General features: G+C 46.1%; 1 protein-coding gene across 2 annotated transcripts; it reads left to right on the top strand.

Moving 5' to 3' along the window:
• Positions 1-793: 793 nt before the first annotated feature.
• Positions 794-22,614, top strand: pals2a (protein associated with LIN7 2, MAGUK p55 family member a). Of its 2 annotated transcripts, XM_080540760.1 has the most exons (14): positions 794-857; positions 2,874-2,965; positions 4,895-5,014; positions 6,602-6,720; positions 11,776-11,931; positions 13,200-13,346; positions 15,884-16,117; positions 17,646-17,777; positions 17,902-17,998; positions 18,232-18,303; positions 19,252-19,413; positions 19,596-19,798; positions 20,616-20,744; positions 21,284-22,614. In XM_080540760.1, exons 3-14 carry the CDS (start codon positions 4,984-4,986, stop codon positions 21,458-21,460), a joined length of 1,659 nt encoding a protein of 552 aa, XP_080396886.1. In that variant the 5' UTR covers positions 794-857; positions 2,874-2,965; positions 4,895-4,983; the 3' UTR covers positions 21,461-22,614. The 2 variants fall into 2 exon arrangements, with proteins under 2 accessions (XP_080396886.1, XP_080396887.1); XM_080540761.1 differs by lacking the exons at positions 794-857; positions 2,874-2,965; positions 4,895-5,014 and adding an exon at positions 5,355-5,437.

Below are 22,614 nucleotides of genomic sequence, written 5' to 3'. Positions count from 1 at the left end.
AAATTAACATAACATAACAGTAATGGGTGCACTAGTAATGGGTTTAATACACTAGTAATGGGTTTAATGTGAGTTTAATACACTAGTAATGGGTTTAAAGCATAACAGAGTAATACTGCCCTCTTACTGGTGATCACCATAGAGTTTTCAAGGAAGTATCACAATCGAGAAGCAACTCAATCAAGCCTGCAGATAGCTGCCTGGTGAGAGGTGATGGAGACATTCTATCCATTCATCAACTGTTTCATCCAATTATTTTTTCACATCAATATATTTTTTTATTGTAAAGATTCTAAACTGTAACATCAGCCTTGTGCTAAATGTGAAAACATATCAACATGTAATTGTATCATGCCATTTGATGGTGTATCAACCCAGTTCCATGTAGCCCATCAGAAGTCTGCTCTATGTTCATGTTCATGTTCATGGTGAAGCAGCTTTACAGGCAGTCACAGGGACAGGGTTGTTAGGATGAATAATCTATTCTACATAAAGACAGAAGTCGGTATGTAACCCCAACAAGACCAGCAGAACAAAATCATCTGTGTCCATCAAAAAAAGAGAGAAAATAAGAAATAATAGAGCTGTAGTAAACCTAGTCATGCAGGGGTAAACATCATCTAAATCACATTGAACCCAACGAGTCAGGAGTGTGCGGAGTTACAGTAGAAGGGGGCGGGGCCTCTAGTGGTCATTGAGTTCAGACGTCACCAGAGGGCGTGTCTCAGACGTCATCAGAGGGCGTGTCTCAGACGTCATTAGAGGGCGTGTCTCAGTACTAACAGGCAGCTCAACAGACTGGATCACATCCATGGACGACAATTGAAATTCTGCCACAATCACACGGAGAACATCGGGTAATGTCACACCTTTTTTTAAATCTCCTTTTTCGCAATGTAAATAGGCTTCGAGACAGCTCACTGCCACTGAATAGCTGTCAGGGTGGCCAGAAGTGTCATGTGTTTAAGGGTAGCTAGCTAGCCATGCTGGCAATGCTGTCCCTCAGGCTGGTCAAGAGGCGAGATCATCAAAGCTCCCACATAGATACCTAACATCCCTAACCATAACCTCCACACAGCCAGCTGCGCTAGGAGCCTGGGCCACTTCTTCGCAAAAGTACTGTGCGATTCAAATGTAAAACCAATAGTAAGCCTTGTCTCTAGTTAGTGTGTAGCTGGCTCCAGGGGCTCCAGGGCAACACGCTGTATGTCTGCCACTAGCTAGCAGGAACATCCCACGCCTCCTCACTGTGGCTGCGTTCGTAAACTCGCTCTGAGAGCGCTGGAGCGCACAGTGAGTTCAACGTCATAGAGCGACCAAGTAATTTGATTAGACAAGAGGCATTACATGAGCGCTGATCAGATTTCCAGAGCGTATTTACGAACGCAACCTGAATTGGAAAAGGAACAAATGCTACACGTGTGTGAAGCTAACCCTGTGCATCCAGCCCATCATAGCCGGCGAACTAATACACAGAATTAACATTTACCTGGGAAGTAGCGATGTATTTAACTAGGATATATTGCAAGATATGTTCAATTCTGCCTTGAGTTGAATGATGAAAATATAATGTTATGTTCTATTTTTCTCTACAATCATGCGTCATTTGAACATTGTTTCCCTCTTTTGGAATGTATAACCACACATAGATTTTGATTTAATGTTAAATAACTTTAATGGAGTCATGACATGAATCTGTCTTGCCAAGTATGACTTGTTCCTCTGAGATTTAGCTGTTGTCCACTTCCAGAGTATTGTGTAAATGAAAGCCTTTGTGGTGTCAAGTCAACGTGAAGTTTATTATTAGTGTTGGAGGTAGGGAGAGCTGAGGGAACAGGACACACTGGGGGTCCAGGGTGGTCTTAACCTTCCCTCTGCGCAGACTGGTCTGTGATCCGCTGTTGGAGCTGACAGCCATACGTCTACCAGGTATGCTTTCACCACTCCACTTATTTATACCAGAGTGGGTGAAGGAGAGGGGAGATGAGGACAGGAATCACCTGTAGACTGTTGGGGGTGCTGTGGCTCCCACAGGGTCCCGTTCAGCCCCACTTGCTACTTATTATATCCAGGGTTGAATTGATGTTTAATTGAGGTTGTTGGAGAATCCTGGGAATTTCATCTCTATGGGAATGCTGCTGGCAGGAGCAGCAGTGGGGAGCAGTAACACGCCCTGTGGTTGGCTGCAGGGCCAGAAATGCTGTGGAGGCAGACCCCAATTACACACAGCAACTTTGGAAGTGCGCATTCTCAGGGTTTTCGTCTACAAGCAGCTATGGTAAGCCCTGATAGAGAGAGGTTTAGATGGTAGCTGTAAGAGATGGATAGTTGTAGTTGCTAGTAGTCAGTTGTCACATGTCACATGTCAAGCACAGTGCTCTGATCTGCCAGAATCCAGTCTGACATTTAGGGGCAAAGTTATGAATGATAAAACAATCACATGCATGAGCTTTTTAAAAATTCCATATAAAGATTTATTTTTGAAATGCTGTGAAGTAGGTGGTGCTACAGAGGTCACTCAAGAATGCGAGTGACTTGGCTGCTCTGTCTAAGTTTCCTGTTTGCACTCTTGGCCTCATGGGTAATGGACATAATGTGATGAATTGTTTTTCAGCCTGTATGAATCAGAATGCGCACACAATTCTCCTTCATTTAGGATTAACAAATGAAAACACTCTGGTGTGGCGGTGAGTGGTCTAGCCTTACAACACCGGTTTCTCCACAATTGAAATGGGAAGTGTCTTAAATGTCATTTTATAGGTCCCATTTCAGGCGAGTCACTCTCAGAAGGCCTTACAAGTAGGCCATATCCCTTTTTGGATGCTAATTAAAAGCGTTCATTTATTTTTATTTTTTAATTCCATTCCCCACAGGTTGTTCTGTGTCCCAGGGCACCAGATGAAAGGTGTGTAGTGGAGGGCTTTGAGGCGTCGTGCTTCTCTGGACTGGAGCACAAAATTGACAGGTAGGTTTCAGACCATAGGTCACATGATCCTGGTTACTACAGTCGAAAGAGGAATGTACTGTGTTTGCATTTGATTGTACAATACCAGTCCAGTGTTTCCCCTAGGTTTGCTGCCTTGGGGGGGTGGCATGGACCGTGGCATGGACCCCCCCCCCCCCCCCCCCCCCCCCCCCCAGGGGGTAAGACCCTGCCTCATACCAGCGTCATGTCCAGGGGTGTACTTGTACATTAAGCCGCCTCACGCTACGGAAACAGGAGATAGGCTCCTGCCCTATGGGCCATTAGGCTCCAGAACCATCGGTTCTCAAGGCTACTTACTTATGTGGTCTTGACTACCTGTCCACTTTCTCACCTGGTTCTTGCTCTCTCTCTCTCTGGTGTGCCGACACCATCCTGCTCTCTCTCCTTCTCTCTCTCTCTCTATCCTCCTCTCTCCCTCTTTTGCTGTCAACCAAAAGGCAAACATAACAACCAGAGTATTTATAATCTAATAAGAGGCATAAATTGATCCATATCCATTTATAACATCATTATAATTGAATATTGGATTGCTGTGGGCAATGCAGTCAGATAATGTCATTTATTTTGACTTTACTCTCTCACCTGAAAAAAAAATCGTATGTCCAACTATAAAAAACAGACATTTCCAATGCTTCAATCAACTGTCCATGTACTGTAAATATGCCATTATGGTATTACCATGAAGCCCAACTCTAGCAGAATAAGAAAGATAGTATATCTACTTTAAGTAAAATAATAAAGTGCCTCCAGTTAGCTCTTTAGCTGGCAAGTGTGCAAGGAGACTAGCTCATCTCATCACCTCTGAGCTAGCTAGCTTGCTAGTTCTTTGACACTATTTACACTATGGAACTATAGTCAGACACTTTCTAGTCACGATAATAACGACCAATTTTAACCAACTTTCTCTGTCAGAACACTCAGCAATTATATTTGCTAACGTTTCAACTTGCTTACTTTCAATCTGCAGACATCACAGGCACAGCCGGCAAAAACTCTCGCATCTCGCGCGCACACTTGCGCAAAATCTTGTATTATTCTCCAGCGCTGGCACAGCGCGAAGTGTTGAGATAGGTCTGGCTATGCGAGACTACGGCGGACTAACGTTAACAACGAGCCTATGGGCTTGCCACTCGCCAGATTCGGGTTGGGTGCGTTTAAAAAACGCGAATATTTTAGCCTGCTTGTCAGATGTTTGGTGTCTACGTCCGTAATAATTCCTCTTTCTTGGGGGGGCGGGGGGTTCCGTTGGGAGGGCGGCCCGCCCCCCCAAGGCAATGGTAGGGGAAACACTGCAGTCAAACGTTTGGAGACACTTTCCCATTCATGGGGAGAGTAAGTGTGTCCAAACTTTTAACTGGTCCTGTATATTGTTACTTTCTCTTGTAATATGAATTAGGACGCATAAAAGTCAACCTTGACTGAAACAGTGCACACCATTCATGAGGATGTGTGAATAATAGCCTAAAAATGTGGAAACAGAGTTTCCCCTGTATGTTTCTCCTTTCAGCAGGAGGCTGGTAGAGAGGACAGTTTGGTCTCTGCTCTGTTTGGAGAGTGTGTTTGTACAGGGTGTCCACAGGGCCTTCCACGTATGGAACTCTGGATAACCTTTACCCGTGGAAAGAGGTTCAAACCCATCCTCATATAGTTGAATGGTCCTCTTTGTCATTCTTTTCATTCATAAGCCGCGACTGGGTGAGCACGACTACCCTACCTGAAGCATACAGTGGTATTTAATTTCAGTGCTGTACTTTTACACACATCTTTTTCCGTTTTTTTTTAAAGGAGGACTTAGTCTCATGAGAGATGGTTTATAACAGCCAGGGGAGTTAGTCTTTCTTGGTGTATTAGTTTGTTGTGTCTGGTGAGCTGGACACCGTCTGACATGGGTTCTTCTACCTCCTCCAGGTGCTGTGCTGTCAGCCTGCAGGGCTGGGTCTGTGGACAGACAGGGTGGGACTGTTCTCTGAGGTGGCCTCGCGTGTACAGTAGGACAGATGACCGTGGCCAATGCCAAGTCAGGCACAGGTAAGCTCCCCAGCCAGGAGAGGTCACAGTTCAAATGTCATTCGAAAAACATTGGCTTCTGAGAGTAAGACGCTTTGCCATAGGCTTGAGTTCAGAATTAAAAAATAAATAAATAATAATCTTATTGCCAAGTATTTTTGCACATTCAGGAAATTGACTTGAGGTTGGTGCATAGAACATAAAACAACAACAATAATATAAGCCAAAATAATTTAAGACAATGGCATAAAGATCAGTAGAACAATAATTGTGTAGGCTGTAAATAGATGTAAAACGTTAAATGTAATTTGTATATTAGTAAAACTATAAATGACACTCGGCTGTGCGTGTGCTTCCCAGAGTCAGTGAGAGGCAGGTGGCTTGTCTGTGAGGCCCACTGCCTTGGGGAAGAAACTGTCCAGGTGGCTTTGCCGTATGCATGAGGTCAGTAGGTGTGTACATGAGGTCAGTAGGTGTGTACATGAGGTCAGTAGGTGTGTACATGCCAGATGGTCAGTAGTTGTGTGCCAGATGATTGTATTATGTGTCTCGAGGCCAATAGAGGAATGTTAGTTTTGTTTGCTGAAGATAAAGTACAACTTAGAGTAAAGCTCCAGTAAAGCTCAGGTCACATACATGCACCCGTTTGTAACCGGCAATTAGTTCTAATTAGAGTCCTACCAGTTCTAATTAGTGTCTGACCAGTTCATTACTGCCAATATCGGCTCTAACTAGGCCTCGAAAGCTGTCAGCTCTATTTTTTCTTTTGCACAGAAAGAAGCTTGAATGTTTAGTTCTGTGTAGTTATTCATTCTGCAGAGGGACGGGCTTGATACTTGTCCCAGCCTATGGAGATGAGGGGCATCACAGTACGCTGGTCCAGTGATGGTCCATTCAGTTATTTAACATGCCTTCTTATTCTGACAATTTGTGATCACTCTCACTTATTAGGTTTTATGTCATGTTTTGATTTAGATTGATTAGATAGGCACGTTTTTAGGGCATTTCTGCTTTATTGGGATAGAGACTGAGATAGGATAGAGATTGACAGGAAAGATGGGTGAGAGAGGAGGGATGACATGCAGGACTGCTATGCCACCAAGCTCCCCTCTCATTCATATTTTAGTCAGATGTCCTCATGGTAGACACTAGAACAAGTTATTGGAAGTGGAGTGGCGCAATATCTTAAATTTTAAGTCCAGGGGGTAGGGATATAACAATGCATCGCGAGACAGTTAATTATCAATACAAATATGAGACGATTCAAATCGCGTTACTCCTTTTAAACCTTAAAAACCGACAGCATTTTACACGCGTTGCTCTCATTACCGTAATTCCTAAACTGTATGTGCTATTGAAACAATATTCTACCCATATAGGGTTATTACTGTAATTCAAAGCACGAAGCTCATGGAGAGCTCAGGAGATTTGAAGAGAGAAGCGGCATTACGAGCGAGGCCGGCTGGCGATGGGAAGGTCGCTGGTTCCATCCCCGCCGAGGGAGCTAGCATTGAGCAAGGCACTTAACCCCTAATTCTCCAGGGACGCCGACTATGGCTGTTTGGTTAGTAAAGCTAAGTGAATAAAGGCTGTTTGTTTCCCCCACAGCCATGCAGCAGGTGCTGGAGACCCTGAGGGACCTCCCCCCGGCCATGGGCGCCAACCACATCGACCTCATCTTCCTCAGAGGCATCATGGAGAGCCCCATCGTCCGCTCCCTCGCCAAGGTAACCCCCCCCTCCCACACACACACACACAGACGACAGAAAAGTAGCTCTACCAGTGAACTGGTGATCTCCATATCACCTCCTCAGAGGGATGCAAACATTGCGTCACAAATGGTCATGTGTCCCCCCCCCACCCCCTCAAACATCAGCATTCTCCATAGTTGAACTGAACATGCTGTTGACTTTACCAGGAGGGTAAATCATTCAACGGTGAGTCACGGCTGAAGGTCTGTCGGTGGTGATTGCAGGAGGTGAACGGTCGACAGCTGACATCTATATTTAACGCCGTGTGACATGTCATCTATAAGGAGCGGGAGACGCCAATCAACTGTGGCAGTGATGTCAGAGGTTCTGGTCAGGGGTGTAGAACGCTGACCTGTAGAAACATCTGCACTGCTAGCGTACAGCCGGAGTTGGATGACTGCCTCGTCAGTTAAATATTACATTGACATTTGTAGCATTCAGCAGATGCCCTATTTCAAAGCGACTTAGTCAATACATTTGACTAAGTAAGTGAATCATCAATCAACCAGTCATAGCAGGAAAAGTCATCTAGCTCAGGCCAGCGGCCATTGGCTGTCTTCATGCTAGAAGAAGAATGTTTAGATGACAGATAGATGCCAGTTAGATGCCAGTTAGATGACAGATGACAGTTAGATGTCAGTGAGATGACAGATGTCAGTTAGATGACAGTTAGATGTTAGTTAGATGACAGATGTTAGTTAGATGACAGATGACAGTTAGATGACAGATGACAGTTAGATGTTAGTTAGATGACAGATGACAGTTAGATGACAGATGACAGTTAGATGTTAGTTAGATGACAGATGACAGTTAGATGACAGATGACAGTTAGATGTTAGTTAGATGACAGATGACAGTTAGATGTCAGTTAGATGACAGATGACAGTTAGATGACAGATGACAGTTAGATGTTAGTTAGATGACAGATGTCAGTTAGATGACAGTTAGATGACAGATGACAGTTAGATGACAGATGTCAGTTAGATGTCAGTTAGATGACAGATGTCAGTTAGATGACAGATGTCAGTTAGATGACAGTTAGATGTTAGTTAGATGTTAGTTAGATGACAGATGACAGTTAGATGACAGATGACAGTTAGATGTCAGTTAGATGACAGATGACAGTTAGATGACAGATGCAGGGCTTAAAGTTCTCCGGCATGGTGCCGGATTTCCGGCGCGGGGGAATTTTTAGCAAAAAATAAAATAAAATCACATGGTATTTGTTTACATCGTAATTTAAAGAGTCATCTTCAGCAAAGAGACAGTTCCGCCTACCAATGGTATCACATTGCTCAAGCCAACCAACGACTTCTAGCCAATCGGAGGCAGAGTAGTGGGGCGGGCCTTAAGAAGTTTGAATGAGTGTAATGTTAGCTTGTAGAGACGTTCGCTTTTAGCAGCCCGCTATCTCGCTAACTTTAGTAAGAGTCTATTAAAATGGAAGCCAAGTTTCTTAAACCTGGCGAAGACACAGCTATACTAGAACGAGGAGTAAGGAATAAATGGCGCTGGGCATGGATAGAGGAGAGTAGCAGGGGTTTTCCTGCATAGAGAACTATGAGGCGGCCGCCTCCATCATAGCCGCCTCCAGCTCTCGACAAAACTCTTGACAGTCGTATTTAACCGCAATTGCGGCATTGCGCCGACGTGGTGGCGGGGGCGCTGTTTCACAAATAAGTTAGCTTTCGTTTTTGCTAGCGAAACAGCTGATAGTTGATGTTGACTGCGCAAGGAGAATACATAAGTACAGAATGCCTGAGAGCCTTATATTGCATTCTATTACATTATATTTTGAATGGTCATCTGGTGCCTGAATATTGTTTTTTCCTTTACATATATAATGAAATAATTTCCACCATAAATTGATGCAGAAAGGGCACAAATTGGTGCATATCAATTCAACAGAATGCAAGAAATTAAGTGTTTGATGCTCGTTTAAGGACCCCCAGACAGCCCCGCTTCATGGGTCCCCCCCCGATGTCAAACACCACTGGTACCACCTCCGCCTCATTTTGAGCCAGGAAAAACCCTGAGTAGTGACGGGAAGCCTTATGGGACGTGGTGCCAAGAAGGAGAATATAAGTGATAGTGGCTTAATAAGTAATCAGTTTGTTCTTTTAAAGACATGTATATATTTTATTCTGTATTGTTATAGTGATAGTGGCTTAATAAGTGATGCAATCAGTTTGGCCTTTTAAAGACATCTAAATATATTATTTTATTTTGTATTGAGTATAAAACAGTATTATGAATGAATGAATGAATGGTCTTTATTGTCATTAATACAGTACAGGTACCATACAACGAAATTTAGGAGGGGGGGGGGCTCCCCTGGTGCTTGGAAAAAGACTAAAAACACGAGGGCCAAGGGTAAAATAAAAAAGGGAAAAGAGCTGGTTTACATAAATAAAGGCTATGTACACTATCTACTATACTACTATACAATAAAACACTGTGCTGTACTCTATGCTATGCTATAAATATCCTAACTTTTCCTATATCTGAACCTTATGTACACAAGGGTTGTCATATTGCACATAGTATTGTTGCACATTCATTTAAAGTATTAATGCATTTTAACATTGAGACATATATTTTGTATTGACTATAAAATAGTATTAATGCATTTAAACATTGAGACAAGAAGCTGTCTTCTGTACCCGCTCTCCCAATATCTCAAACTGTGACCCCCCTCCCCAAGAAAAAGTTTCAGGCACAGGATTTTTTTCCCACTTTAAGCCCTGCAGATGACAGTTAGATGTCAGTTAGATGACAGTTAGATGACAGATGACAGTTAGATGACAGTTAGATGACAGATGACAGTTAGATGACAGTTAGATGTTAGTTAGATGACAGTTAGATGTTAGTTAGATGACAGATGACAGTTAGATGACAGATGACAGTTAGATGACAGTTAGATGACAGATGTCAGTTAGATGACAGTTAGATGACAGATGTCAGTTAGATGACAGATGTCAGTTAGATGTCAGTTAGATGACAGTTAGATGTTAGTTAGATGTCAGTTAGATGACAGTTAGATGACAGTTAGATGTCAGTTAGATGACAGTTAGATGACAGATGACAGTTAGATGACAGATGACAGTTAGATGTTAGTTAGATGACAGATGACAATTAGATGTCAGTTAGATGACAGATGTCAGTTAGACGACAGTTAGATGACAGATAGATGACAGTTAGATGACAGTTAGATGACAGTTAGATGACAGATGACAGTTAGATGACTGCCTCGTCATCTGAATCTCTAACGTTCTCCATTGAGGTTGTTGTGCAGAGGTTTGACGAGGCAAAATAGTAACCGCAGTATGTGAGCCCAAGCTGTTTGGTGAACTCGATATATGGCTCATTTGACATTCCACAGATTGTTAGAATTCTATTGGACGGGCGGACGGCCGGGCCAGGGTTTCCGTTAGAAAAAATTGCCGCCGGACATCGTGTCCGGGAAGATTTCGATATACCGGACAAACGTGATATATTCCGGTCATCTGATTAAAATATATATATTTTTTTTTTTTTCAAAATCATATTTTTTTTTTCTCCAAATCTAATATAGCTGTTTGTCGCGGTGATTACTGTTGTGTAGCGGCCTATATATGCCATTTAATGTCTATTTCTCATCCGATACGATTAGATGCGAGCTATATAATATATAATAATATAACATGATTCGCATGCGCGCTATGCCATTATGTCCAGCGCTGAACGGGCGCCTCACTGGGAACTGAACAGACAGCATCGATCAATGAACGGACTCCACATTACGTTAACTGAAGTTTGTTAAATTGTTTGGGATTAATGTGAGTTTTCTATTTTCTCTTTCCAGTTTTACCCTTTTTTTAATCAATAAAACAACGTCATTTCTATAACCAGGGGGGTATTCCATCAACATCGCTAAAAGAAAATCCAGGTTTAGTCTGACAAAGTCTCGCGAGGGTTCCTAAAAATATACAGGCATATTCCGATAAATCTCGCGAGAGTTATCAAAAATAAGCCAGGATTTTCCTTTAGCGACGTTGATGGAATACCCACCAGGTCTCGCTGGTTGGGAAGGCATTTCGTTTAGCTGCCTGTCAAATCATACTTAATCGGACTCGGGAGTATGACAATGAGGAGAACATAACTGTTTTTGTATGTCGTCCTGAAGACCGGCTGTTAGATCATATCGCTGAAGTTTGTCTCCATAGTGTAAATGTTGTCCGTTTCGTTTGTTATCCGCTATGCTTCGGGACACCATTTTCAGCTGAGCACCAAACACACACACACAACACTGCCCGAGAGAGAAGGACCCGCCCCCTTTAGTTAGCCTATAGGCTATAGGCTAACTAAAGGGGGCGGGTCCTTCTCTCTCGGGCAGGCTAACTAAAGGGGGCGGGTCCTTCTCTCTCGGGCAGGCTAACTAAAGGGGGCGGGTCCTTCTCTCTCGGGCAGGCTAACTAAAGGGGGGGGGTCCTTCTCTCTCGGGCAGGCTAACTAAAGGGGGCGGGTCCTTCTCTCTCGGGCAGGCTAACTAAAGGGGGCGGGTCCTTCTCTCTCGGGCAGTGTTGTGCGTGTATGAGTGTGTGTGTGTGTTTGGTGCTCAGCTGAAAATGGTGGCCCGAAGCCAAATTGTGCTTAGAGGGAATTATTTTCACCGGACATTATGTCCGACGAGTTTTCAATTTGTCGGACTTCAACACATTTTACCGGACAAAGACCGGTAATTACCGGTTAACGGAAACCCTGGGCCGGGCGTTTCCTGACCCTCAGGGTGTGTGTGCATCGACGGCGCTGCGTCACTAGTCCAGCAGCCAGGTTATTCTTCAAGTCACTTTGGAGGATAATTTGATCAGTGGACCGATAACATGCTTTCTTTGAACTGAATGCAAGGAGCCTGCCCTCTTCACGTCGTTTAGCTAGCCTGGAGCACACCCTCACACACACACACACACACACACACTGCTTGTTTTAAGAGGCTGTGTGTGTGTGTGTGTGTGTGTGTGTGTGTGTGTGTGTGTGTGTGTGTGTGTGTAGGCCCATGAGCGTCTGGAGGAGGTGCAGCTGTCGGCGGTGCGGGAGGACAGCCTGCTGCTGGTGGCGGAGGTGCTGGCCTCCCTCAACGGGCTGCAGGGGCCTCAGGACAGCAGCGCCTCTGAGCTGGCCTCCATCCTCCAGGACCCCCACTTCCAGGTACCCTACTCCTCTCACACACATACACTGTCGTTGTTACACAGCCATAGGCCTGGTGGAATGGGTGTCACACTCGTTTACAGCAACTCTAGCCCCATTCCTCCTATTCCTCTTCTCTGCTTCCCTGCCACTAGCCCCCCCCCCAAAAAATAAATAAATAATAATAATAGCCCTTTGTGTTGGGACCAATGAGTGAGAGGCTTTGGCCTGAGGGGTCTTTCAGTTGGACCAATGAGAGGCTTTGGCCTGAGGAGCCGCTCTCTTATCCAATGGAATGGTGGACTGTCTCTCTCTTATCCAATGGGAGGGTGGACTGTCTCTCTCTTATCCAATGGGAGGGTGGACTGTCTCTCTCTTATCCAATGGGAGGGTGGGTCTGTGTGAGTGTAGTGGGAGAGACAGGATCAGTGTTACTGTATGTATGAGTGGCCAGACCCGCTGAGACCAGCTCATCCTCTGTCATGGCTGCTGTGGTGAGAATACTGCCTTTTCCTTCTTTTTGTGACAATTTGACACTGATTATTTCAATATACTTTTTAATTATATATATATTTTAACAGGCATGTGTTGAAACAATCGTACCTTTATGAGATGTGATTTCTTCATATCGTCACCTTCTTAAAATAATGGCTTAAGTCATATTTCATATATATTTTATATTTTGTCATATTTTATATTTTGTCATATTTTCAAGTTTTGAGAAAAACAGAATAAACTGAACCAACATTTGTATTTCTTTTGGTGATTTTTATGTGTATAATAATAGAATATATGATATTTAGGCAAAAACATTATTTTCCTCAAAAGTGGCGTAAGCCATTATTTTAAGAAGGTGACTACATTTGTGTCATGAAAGTTATGAGTGATGTTAAGCACTAGTATATCTGATACATCTGATGTCTAATCACTAGTATATCTGATGTTAATCACTAGTATATCCCTGATGTTAATCACTAGTATATCTGCATGAGTCATGTAGTGGATTGTTTGCTCGCTGTCGTACAATGAGACTGATTGTGAGCCACCGTATGAATGACCTCTCCTCCTTTAACCCCATGTTGTGTGTTTTCTTTCCCCATGTTGTGTGTTTCTCTCTCTCTCTCTCTTGCTCTCTCTCTCTCTCTCTCTCTCTCTCTCTCTCTCTCTCTCTCTCTCTCTCTCTCTCCCCCTCTCCCTCCCCCCTCCCTCTCCCTCTCCCTCCCCTCTCCCTCTCTCTCTCCCCCTCTCTCTCTCTCCCCCTCTCCCTCCCCCTCTCCCTCCCTCCCCAGTCTTTGATAGAGACCCATGACAAGGTGGCAGCAAAGTGTTATGAGGTGTTGCCGTCCCAGGTGACCAGCCAGGCGGAGGAGACGCCTCTGGTGGCAGCCGACGCCGTCAGGATGATCAGCATCCAGAAGAAGCCAGGACAGCCTCTGGTGAGAGGATGAGGAGGGTTAACCTCTGGTGAGAGGATGAGGAGGGTTAGCCTCTGGTGAGAGGATGAGGAGGGTTAACCTCTGGTGAGAGGATGAGGAGGGTTAGCCTCTGGTGAGAGGATGAGGAAGGTTAACCTCTGGTGAGAGGATGAGGAGGGTTAGCCTCTGGTGAGAGGATGAGGAAGGTTAGCCTCTGGTGAGAGGATGAGGAGGGTTAGCCTCTGGTGAGAGGATGAGGAGGGTTAGCCTCTGGTGAGAGGATGAGGAGGGTTAGCCTCTGGTGAGAGGATGAGGAGGGTTAGCCTCTGGTGAGTGGATGAGGAGGGTTAACCTCTGGTAAGTGGATGAGGAGGGTTAACCTCTGGTGAGAGGATGAGGAGGGTTAGCCTCTGGTGAGAGGACAGTGTTTCCTCCAGGAATATTTACATTAGTGGCGGAGAGCCCTGTCCGTGCGCATAGCGCGAAACGAGCACGCGCGCTCAAAACAAGACCTAATTTCAACCAAAACTAGAGGGAGGATGGCAAAAAAAATAAAAAATAGCAAAAAAAATCTTCCCAGAACCTGATTTGCACGACCAGCTGTCGCTGTAGGACACGTTCGATTGCAAAATTCATTTATCCTTTATGTTCCCAGTTGAGGGCGTGTAGCTGTCGTTAGTTGGCCTGCTTTTATTTAGTTATGTGTACGTTTGAGTTAGTCATCTCTAGGATTGTTGTTTGATATTAGCCTATACTTTCTCTTATCTGCATTTTGAGCAACTGTACAAGACCCAACAACACCACTCTGATACAGGACTAATGTTACCTAGCTGCTATAGCTAACCCAACCCTGCTACAAGACCCAACAACACAACTCTGATACAGGACTAATGTTACCTAGCTGCTATAGACCCATTTGTACTAAACAACTACAACGTTGTATTGGACAATTTTTTTGAATCCACAGACACCAGTCTTATTAACGGGCCCCTGTGGTGCCAGGTGTAGTGGCGACCCAGCACAGTGGGGATATACACTATCAAGCCAAGCTCTACTGTCAATATTTGCTTGTGTGTGTGTGTGTGTGTTTTACTTTGAACGCAATTTCAATTGCAATGTCCCAAGTATTACCTACATCTCCTCTGTGGAAAACTCTAATCCCGACACAGCAGTTATTGTGCTCGGCGATTTTAATCACACCAACCTGCACACCGAACTTCCCAATTACAAACAACAGGTGTCATGCCCCAGCAGAGGAGCTAACATACTAGACCACTGCTACGTTACAATCAACGAGGCTTACCGTTCGTTCCCGAGGGCACCGCTGGGAAGGTCCGACCATGCCATGCTGCTCCTCGTCCCGAAATATAGACAGAAACTTAAACCCGTTAAGTCCTGGACTGCAACTGCCACTGATACTCTGAGAGGCTGTTTCGAGTGCACAAATTGGGACATATGTGGTGCAGGTGCGAACAGCCTCGATGAACTCGCCCGCCATAATCGTTGTTAGCTGATCCACCAACTAGCTCCTTTGCTCCTGCCAGCCATGCAGTTTCGGATCGCTCATAGCCACTGCTAGCTTCAGCAATGTTTGAAGTGTCTGGGACATGTTTTTTCTTGAAAAATCCATCCATCTGTCGCTGTTTTCGTTTAATTTTTCGAAGTTATTTAACGTGATATCTTATTTGTGCACCTAGCTAGCTAGATCAGCTTTTTGTATCTTTTAGATGGTTCACATTTAGACCAATCAGGAGTAGCCCTTGTGTCACGTCGTCAACTGAATGTTTAATGTCATTAATCTGATTTTGGATCAGCGGTTAGAGAGAGATGGGTGTGGATTTAGGTGCACTTTTAGTCAACATCCATTATAGCGCTGATCTAGGATCAGATATATTTTAATCAGCTAAAATGTTCAGAGGTGGACTTTTTTTGGGGGGGGGGAGAAATCGTGCACTTAGTGGACTGAATCAATTAGTGGCGGAGGAAATTCATTCGTGGCGGCCCGCCACCAATAAATGCATATAGAGGAAACACTGGAGGATGAGGAAGGTTAGCCTCTGGTGAGAGGATGAGGAAGGTTAACCTCTGGTGAGAGGGTGAGGAAGGTTAGCCTCTGGGGAGAGGATGAGAAAGGAGGTGACATACTTTATGTGGTCCAGATTGTGTGGAGAAGCAGGGTCCCGGGGTCGTCCAATCACAGCCTCCTGAAACCCCGAGGCCCTGTCTGATTTATGGGCCGTTGATGTGTCGGATACTCAGGACACACTATATTTCACCTCCCTCCCTCCCTCTCTCCTCTCTCTCCCCTCTCCCTCCCTCCCTCTCTCCTCTCTCTCCCCTCTCCCTCCCTCTCTCCCTCTCTCCCTCTCTCCTCTCTCTCCCCTCTCCCTCCCTCCGTCTCTCCCTCCCCCTCTCCCTCTCTCTCTCCCTCCCCCTCTCCCTCTCTCTCTCCCTCCCCCTCTCCCTCCCTCTCTCCCCTGTCTCCCTCCCCCTCTTCCCCCCATCTCCCCTCTCTCCCCTCCCTCTCTCCCCCCTCTCCCTCCCCCTCCCTCTCCCAGGGGGTGACGTTCCGTGCGGAGCGCGGGGAGCTGGTGGTGGCGCGCGTCCTGCGCGGGGGCCAGATGGACCGGCAGGGTATGCTGCACGCCGGAGATGTCATCCGCGAGGTGAACGGGCGGCAGGTGAGCGGCGGGCAGCCCCGGGAGCTGCAGGAGCTGCTGGGAGACACCGACGGCAGCGTCACCCTCAAGATCCTGCCGGGCTACAGGGACCACGTGCCGGCGCCCCCGCAGGTGAGAGGAGGAACTACAGAGACAGAGGAACTACAGGGACATAGGAACTACAGAGACATAGGAACTACAGAGACATAGGAACTACAGAGACATAGGAACTACAGAGACATAGGAACTACAGGGACATAGGGACTACAGGGACATAGGAACTACAGAGACATAGGAACTACAGAGACATAGGAACTACAGAGACATAGGAACTACAGGGACATAGGGACTACAGGGACATAGGAACTACAGAGACATAGGAACTACAGGGACATAGGAACTACAGGGACATAGGGACTACAGGGACATAGGAACTACAGAGACATAGGAACTACAGAGACATAGGAACTACAGAGACATAGGAACTACAGGGAACTACAGGGACATATGGACTACAGGGACATAGGAACTACAGAGACATAGGAACTACAGAGACATAGGAACTACAGAGACATAGGGACTACAGAGACATAGGAACTACAGAGACATAGGAACTACAGGGAACTACAGGGACATAGGGACTACAGGGACATAGGAACTACAGAGACATAGGAACTACAGGGACATAGGAACTACAGGGACATAGGGACTACAGAGACATAGGAACTACAGAGACACAGGAACTCCAGAGACATAGGAACTACAGGGACTTGCCCCTCTATGGGCAAAGCTGTTTCTGCGGTGTATGTGTCTGCGTGTGTGTGTGTGTCTGTGTTCCAACCGTGTGTGCTCTCCTCCTCTAGCCCCTCTCCATATGTGTGTGTGTGTGTGTGTGTGTGTGTGTGTGTGCGCGCGCGCCCCCTGTCCTGGGGTCTCTGCTGTCGGGGTGTTTGGCGAGATGCCTGACCTGGCGCTCTCCCAGAATGCCCGGCGGCTGTAACAGAGCCCAGAGAGGCCCTATTAATAACCCTCCACGGGCTATCTGGGGCACGGAGGAGGAGCTGAGGACACCCCCCCCCCCCCCCCCCACATACACACACACTCACACACTTACTGTACTCTCTCCACACACACATACACACACACACACACACACACACACACACAGTGCCTGCAGAGGTGTAGTAGAGGTGTAGATGTGTTCAGCCAAGCGCGGCAATATTTTCTCTAATTGAAAAAAAATAGGTGTTTTCCCTCACGATTGGAGTGGAGCGCATAGAGGTGAAAGAGGTGGGGGGGGGGGATTCTGTCACATGCATTCAGTTAAATGAGCCACTCAAATATTGGTAGGGACAATTTTGACCTCCAAAATGTTGGTAGTGACATGTCCATATGCAAACCTACGCCCTTGAGTAGGTGTGGAGTAGTAGTGTACTACATGTTTCCTTCCAGCACTTCCCCTCTATCGTGACTTGTTGTTTGTTAATGAACTACAGCAACGTAGCGCACAATAGGTTGTATTCGTCGCACAAACATAAACTTGAGATATCTACCTCTCCTCCTTTAACCCCATGTTGTGTGTTTATTTCTCCCTCTCTCTCTCTCTCTCTCCCCCTCCCTCTCCTCCATCCATCCCTCCCTCCCTCCCTCTTCTCTTCAGGTCTATCTGAAGCCTCACTTCAACTACAACCCGGCCGCTGACAACCTGATCCCCTGTAAGGAGGCGGGACTAGCCTTCTCCAAGGGAGACGTCCTCCAGGTGGTCAACAAGGAGGACCCCAACTGGTGGCAGGTGAGCTCATTTCCTCTTCCTGACGGAACGGCGGAGGAATGTTAGAACGCCTTCCGACCGGACCTCTAGAGTCCGAACAGCAGAAGCAGTGTGGAGTGGTTGACCCCGTGTCCTGTCCTGTTAGGCCTGCAACGTTGTAGGAGGAGCCACAGGACTGATCCCCAGTCAGTTCTTAGAGGAGAAGAGGAAAGCGTTTGTGCGGAGAGACTTGGACGGGTCAGGTACGGTTTCTGTAACAAGAATATATCCATCATCATCACCATCACCATCCAGACACTTCTGGGAAACCTAACCTACATTAAGATATCAAGAATACAGACAAATATAGAATTGATAAGTCATAATACGGCTGTCAGTCAGCCCTGTGTTCGGTTCGTTGGTGGATACTGTACTCGGGAGAGACGCACGCCTTTGGTGCCCTCTAGTGGACGAATGACACTTATGTTCCTCCCAGGCATTCTCTGCGGGACGTTAACTGGAAAGAAGAAGAAAAAGAGGATGATGTATCTGACGGCAAAGAATGCAGGTGGGTACCACGACTACCACGGCCCTCTGGGGTCCTCCCACGGCCCTCTGGGACCTCCCACCCAACGTAACGCCCCTCCCACGCACGCATGACCCCGCCGCATGACTACCACTAGTATACTACCAGTAATTTATTATTTATTCAAGTGACCATTTTACTATTTGGTCCACAGATATAACGTGTATGAAGTGTACTACGTTATTTAAACAATATCACACGAGAGGTCGTGCTGTTCTACTGAATATCAGCACTTCTGTGATTGGGTCGTAGGTACGAGGCCGCAGGCCGAGTAGAAGACAATCACAGCCGTGCTGATATTCAGTATAACAGCACGACCTCTCGTGTGATATTGCTTAAATAACGTAGTACACTTCATACACTTTATATCTGTGGACCAACAGATCTTAAACAGATCTAGGCAACAGATCTTAAACAGATTATGATTTGTTTGTTTATTTCATTTATTTTGGCTCCGTCAACAAAAAATTGTTCCGCAACTGGACTGTTGCCTAGTAACCAGAACACAAACATCTGCAGGCTATCTACTTTGTATTAACGGTAATTGCGGAGTGATACATATAGTTAAAAGTCCCAGTGCTGTTATACTGTATATCAGCACTCATGGAATGCCTCTTGTCCAATCAAATTACTTGGTCGGAACTAACTGTTGTATAATAAGAAATAAATGTACCCTTACTTAATAATTTGACCAACGTGATACAAGAAAGTCATAAATAAGGAATTATTAAAAGAAAAACAAAATATACAAATAAATAAATGTTGAATACATGTTCTTGTGAGTCGGCGGGCCGCGTCTAAAGGGGTCTACGACACCTGCTGATTGGCCGCCGCTGAACCCAGGTGTTCAGATCATGACGCGGTCAAGCCGTTGCGTTGGTGACGAGAGCAAACTAAGCTAATGGTCCAGCCTGTCTCGTCTCGTCTCAGAGTTCGACCGCCACGAGCTGCAGACCTACGAGGAGGTGGCCCGCATGCCCCCGTTCCAGAGGAAGACCCTGGTGGTGATTGGAGCCCAGGGGGTGGGGAGGCGGAGCCTGAAGAACAGACTGATCGTCATCAACCCGCTGCGCTACGGAACCACTGTTCCCTGTGAGGACTGTGTGTGTGAGAATGTGTGTGTGTGTGAGAGTGTGTGTGTGTGTGTGTGTGTGTGTGTGTGTGTATATAAGTGTGTGTGTGTGACTGTCTGTGTGTGTGTGTGTGCGCGAATCAGCAGTTTTATATGGGGTTGGTGGTAGTAAGTCATTAATATCCTGGGTCTCCCCTCCCAGTCACGTCGCGGGCCCCGCGGGAGGAGGAGGTTGAGGGCCAGTCGTACTGCTTCGTGACGCGGCCCCAGATGGAGGCGGACATCGCGGCCGGGCGCTACCTGGAGCATGGCGAGTACGACAACAACCTGTACGGCACCAAGATGGACTCCATCACTCAGGTGGTCGCCGCCGGCCGCACCTGCATCCTGGACATCAACCCACAGGTCAGGGCCACGCTCACACACACACACACACACACACACACACACACACACACACACACACACACACACACACACACACACACACACACATGGCTGAGGCAGCTCTCACACACACACACACACACACACACGGCTGAGGCAGCTCACACACACACACACACACACACACACACACACACACACACACACACACACGCGCGACTGAGGCAGCTCTCACACACACACACACACGCACACACGACTGAGGCAGCTCTCACACACACACACACACACACACGGCAGAGGCAGCTCTCTCACACTCACTCTCACACACACTCACTCTCTCACACACACTCACTCACTCACACACTCTCACTCACTATCTCTCTCTCACACACACACACACTCACACACCCACTCTCACACTCACACACACACTCTCTCTCACACACACACACACACACTCTCTCTCACACACACACACACACACACACACACACACACACACCCACGGCTGAGTCAGCTTTCAAAAACAAGAAGAAAACCAATAAAATGGGGGGAAATATACTTAAAATAAGCAAAATGATCTAACAGGAAAGTTTCACTCGGCGAAGATTTTCTTAAAACAAATAAAAGACTTCGGTCTACTGAAACGAGTGCAGTCTGACAAAAAAAACAACAAGCATATATCGCCTTGATTTGAGATGTTTCATCTTACTTTCTCTTACTAGATTGACTGTTTTGCAGTGCGGGGAGATTCTCTTGGCTGTTGGTGTTTGGTGTGGTTTGCTTTGCACAGTAGTTTTTTGTGCGTAACACCGGGTGTTACTGTGTTCAGGCGCTGAAGGTGCTGAAGACTGCAGAGTTTATGCCGTTTGTGGTGTTCATCGCTGCTCCGGAGCTGGACACGCTGAGGGCCATGCACACGGCCGTGGTGGACGCGGGACTCACCACCAAGCTGCTCACGGTCAGTGGCCTTCCTCTCTCCAAACTCGCTCACAGAGAACCTTCTGAAGAAGTCATGCTCTTCAACCTGACCACTAGATATAAACTCCTCCCAAAAAGTTCTGAAACGTTATTTCGGGCGATTATTCCTCCCCTTTAGTAATACCAATTGGTGTTGTATTTTATATCGTTGGAAAGCCTGATTAGTCACCTTTACAAAGAGGTACAACTTGTAAGGATCATGCGTTCGTGGAATGAGCAACACAGCTAACCGTGTGGGTGGCGGCCCAAAATGTTTTGCCAAAATCTCCTGCAATATTCTTTTGTTGGTATATAAGTTCTACCTTGTTGTAAAGGTGACTAATCAGGCTTTCCAACAATACCAATTGGTATTATTAAAGGGGAGGAATAATCGACCGGAATAACGTTTCCGAACTTTTTTTGAGGAGTTTAGATGGTCCTATGAATGGTTCACACTGTTGAACGGTGATAAGGAAACAGTGATTATGGAAATGATCTTTTTTGTTGGTGTAACTGAAGGAAACCCTCTCTCACCTTCAGGAGACTGATCTGAAGAAGACGGTAGACGAGAGCGCCAGGATCCGCCGGGCCTACAGCCACTACTTTGACCTGACCATTGTCAACGACAACCTGGACAAGGCCTTTGAGAAGCTCCAGGCGGCCGTAGAGCAGCTGTACCTGGAGCCTCAGTGGGTGCCCCTCAGCTGGGTGTACTGAGCTGCTGCTGCCCCCCCCCTACTGGACACACTGGCCCCCAATGGTGGGCTTGGGGAGGGACCACCCACAGAGGTGTGAGAGGGGTAACGTACACATGGACCTATTGTTGGACATTTTGGTGTGGATCCCTCGCCCAGGTGCTGTCTGGCTCAAGTCTGCTCTGAACGCCCCTCTGTACACTATGCAACTAGCTTCAGTGTTTCCCCTAGGTTTGCTGCCTTGGGGGGGTGGCATGGGTGTATTTGTCCATCAAGCCGCCTCACGCTGCGGAAACAGGAGATAGGCTCCTGCCCTATGGGCCATTAGGCTCACAAGGCTACTTATGTGGTCTTGACTACCTGTCCACTTTCTCACCTGGTTCTTGCTCTCTCTCTCTGGTGTGCCGACACTATCCTGCTCTCCTTCTCTCCCTCTCTATCCTCCTCTCTCCTTCTTTTCTGTCAACCAAAAGGCAAACATAACAACCAGAGTATTTATAATCTAATAAGAGGTAATCCATATCAATTTAATCTAATTGAATATTGGGTTGCTGTGTGCAATGCAGTCAGATAATGTCATTTTGACCTTACAATTTCTTTTTCAGGTGAGAGAGTATGTCCATCTATAGAAAACAGACATTTCCAATGACTGAGGGTTTGTTCCAATGCCAATTCAATCCACTGTCCATGTACTGTAAATATACCATTATGGTATTACCATAAAGCCCAATTCTAGCAGAATAAGAAATATTGTCTACTTTAACTAAAATAACAAAGTGCATCCAGTTAGCTCTTTAGCTGGCAAGAGTGCAAGCAGACTAGCTCATCTAATCACCTCTGAGCTAGCTAGCTAGCTTGCTAGTTCTTTGACACTATTATTCACACCATGAAACTATAATCAGACACTTTCTAGTCACAATAATAACGACCAATTTGAACCAACTTCCTGAATATCAGAACATTTGAATGAATGAATGAATGGTCTTTATTGTCATTGCTATAGTACAGGTACCAAACAACGAAATTTGGGAGGGGTGGCTCCCCTGGTGCTAGGAAAGAAAAAAAAACAGGAAGGGAAAGGAGCTGGTTTACATAAATAAAGGCTATGTACACTATCCACTATACTATACTGTATATTTGCTAACATTTCAACTTGATTACTTTAATCTGCAGACA

The sequence above is a fragment of the Nansenia antarctica genome, assembly GCF_963989245.1.
Source record: "Nansenia antarctica genome assembly, chromosome: 10".
Taxonomy (NCBI): domain Eukaryota; kingdom Metazoa; phylum Chordata; class Actinopteri; order Argentiniformes; family Microstomatidae; genus Nansenia; species Nansenia antarctica.
Note: the sequence above shows the minus strand (reverse complement) of the source record. Positions and strands in the feature narration are given on the sequence as shown.